General features: G+C 43.4%; 1 protein-coding gene across 1 annotated transcript in view; it reads right to left on the reverse strand.

The window, feature by feature from the left end:
• Nucleotides 1-1148, reverse strand: part of LOC135096247 (mitochondrial import inner membrane translocase subunit Tim23-like) — a 3526-nt gene extending 2378 nt beyond the window's left edge. The window contains 1 exon segment of the mRNA XM_063997613.1: nt 1064-1148. Within this exon segment, the coding sequence (XP_063853683.1) occupies nt 1064-1148 (85 nt within the window).
• Nucleotides 1149-2500: the final 1352 nt, after the last annotated feature.

Genomic DNA, 2500 nt, shown 5'->3' on the forward strand with positions numbered 1-2500 from the left:
ACTTGAAGACCTCCAAACAAGCCACCGTAACCTAAGCCTTGTTTGATAAGGATGCCCCACACCCGCTGCATCCTCTTCACCACCCCGCATCAACAACCACACCTGTAATTTCTTTGTAATTTGGGTGTTAGGTAGTGGTGGTGGTGGTGACAGCTGCTGGATGGCTAGGAGGTAGTGGTGGGTCCTTTGGGTGGGTGAGGGGCAGTGCGAGGGGGGTGCTGGTGGTGGTGCTTGGAAGTGCTGGTGGTGGTGCTGTGTGCTGTGTTGTCTGTAAGGGATAAACTATTTTTTTTTTTGTCTATTTTCTGTTAATCTTTATTATTTTAGATGGCTGGTGTCTGACAGGAAAAGGTCAAGGGTCACATTTAGATAACCTTAACCTCTTTCTCCTGAGGTCAATATGTTAAGTATTGTAGGATAATCTTGAACCTTAATGCTGTCTGATGTGTGTATTGACGTCAAGGGAAGACAGTAAGCTTATCTAAATGTTATCTTGTTTTCTTCGCTATAATAAGTTACTGGAAGGTGATAAATATTGCATCATATTCTACAGCCTTAATGCTACCTGGTGTGTAAGCGTTACCCTCACGAGATGCTAAGGTTGTCTAAATATCATCAGAATAACAAACTCTTTTTCCAAGGCGCCGAACACTGCCTGCAAATAAATACGTTTTAACCCGGAAAAAAAAAAAAACTGAAGTGATTATCTGTCGTTAAGTCCCAAGCTACCTTAACCTTGCTCAACATTACCGTAGATACCTCTGTCCGGAAGGAAAAACGGACTGAAGGGGTGAAAATTTACCTTGTTAATTACGCACGGGGCTAACAACTTGAATTACCTATATTATTATGCAAGTTTTCATATTTCCGTCATCTGCAATTACCTATTAACATAAGTATTGTTCTGGTAACTTTACAAAACCATAGCATCACTTATCATGTTGTATTTAGTCTGTATTCCATGAGCAGTACAATTGTATTACGTAAAGCGCACAACACAGGGCTGTCTGCACCACCACCACCACCACCATCACCACCGCCACGGCCTCACTGCAGGACTTACGCGGGACGTTCATGCCGGGGTCTGAGGCGCCATAGGAGGGGTTCACCAGGCCTAATATGCCTCCGCTGCGGTTATCCATGGCCATTGTGGGGAAGAAGTGTGGTGTTGTGGCGCTGTGGCGAACGTGTGGCCTGGAGGAGCTGCTGCTGCTGCTGCTGCTGCCTGGGGCTCGGTCGGTGGATGAGGCGCACCCTCTTCCCTCTTCACAACGGGTTAATGTAGCTCCTTTTTTCTTGTTATTGCGCGATTATTAACGAGATGTGTAAAAACGGAAACCTATAAATTTATTGGTACGTTTTCATAAGAAAGTGAATTAATGTAATGTGTTCTTTGTTAATATTGGGATGTACCAAATGAGTCTTGAGCTGGGTCTTGGTCTGGGTCCAGGCGCATCTTTTTTATCTTTTACTTTCCTTGATACTGTGCAATTACTAGCCAAATCTATATAAAACTAAAACTAGTAATTTACTGATATTTTTTTTCGTTGGAAACTAAATGAAAATTATGTTCTTGTTTGGTTTTGGGTTCGGACGAGCACAGTGTTTCACTCTTTACAACGGAAAAACATCTAGCAAATTCTACGTGTATTTAGTTATTTATTTATCTATTTTTTTTTTTTTTTCCATGTAGGAAGGACACTGGCCAAGGGCAACAACAAAAAAAAAAAAAATCCGATAAAAAAATTGCCCACTGAAATGCCAGTCCCACAAAAGGGTCAAAGCAGTGGTCAAAAATTGCTGAATAAGTGTGTTGAAACCTCCCTCTTGAAGGAATTCAAGTCATAGGAAGGTGGAAATACAGAAGCAGGCAGGGAGTTCCAGAGTTTACCAGAGAAAGGGATGAATGATTGAGAATACTGGTTAACTCTTGCGTTAGAGAGGTGGACAGAATAGGGATGAGAGAAAGAAGAAAGTGTTGTGCAGCGAGGCCGCGGGAGGAGGGGAGGCATGCAGTTAGCAAGATCAGAAGAGCAGTTAGCATGAAAATAGCGGTAGAAGACAGCTAGATATGCAACGTTGCGGCGGTGAGAGAGACGCTGAAGACAGTCAGTTAGAGGAGAGGAGTTGATGAGACGAAAAGCTTTTGATTCCACCCTGTCTAGAAGAGCAGTATGAGTGGAACCTCCCCAGACATGTGAAGCATACTCCATACATGGACGGATAAGGCCCCTTGTACAGAGTTAGCAGCTGGGGGGTGAGAAAAACTGGCGGAGACGTCTCAGAACACCTAACTTCATAGAAGCTGTTTTAGCTAGAGATGAGATGTGAAGTTTGCAGTTCAGATTATAAGTAAAGGACAGACCGAGGATGTTCAGTGTAGAAGAGGGGGACAGTTGAGTGTCATTGAAGAAGAGGGGATAGTTGTCTGGAAGGTTGTGTCCAGCTGATAGATGCAGGAATTGAGTTTTTGAGGCATTGAACAATACCAAGTTTGCTC

Source organism: Scylla paramamosain, unplaced genomic scaffold (assembly GCF_035594125.1).
Source record: "Scylla paramamosain isolate STU-SP2022 unplaced genomic scaffold, ASM3559412v1 Contig3, whole genome shotgun sequence".
Lineage (NCBI taxonomy): Eukaryota > Metazoa > Arthropoda > Malacostraca > Decapoda > Portunidae > Scylla > Scylla paramamosain.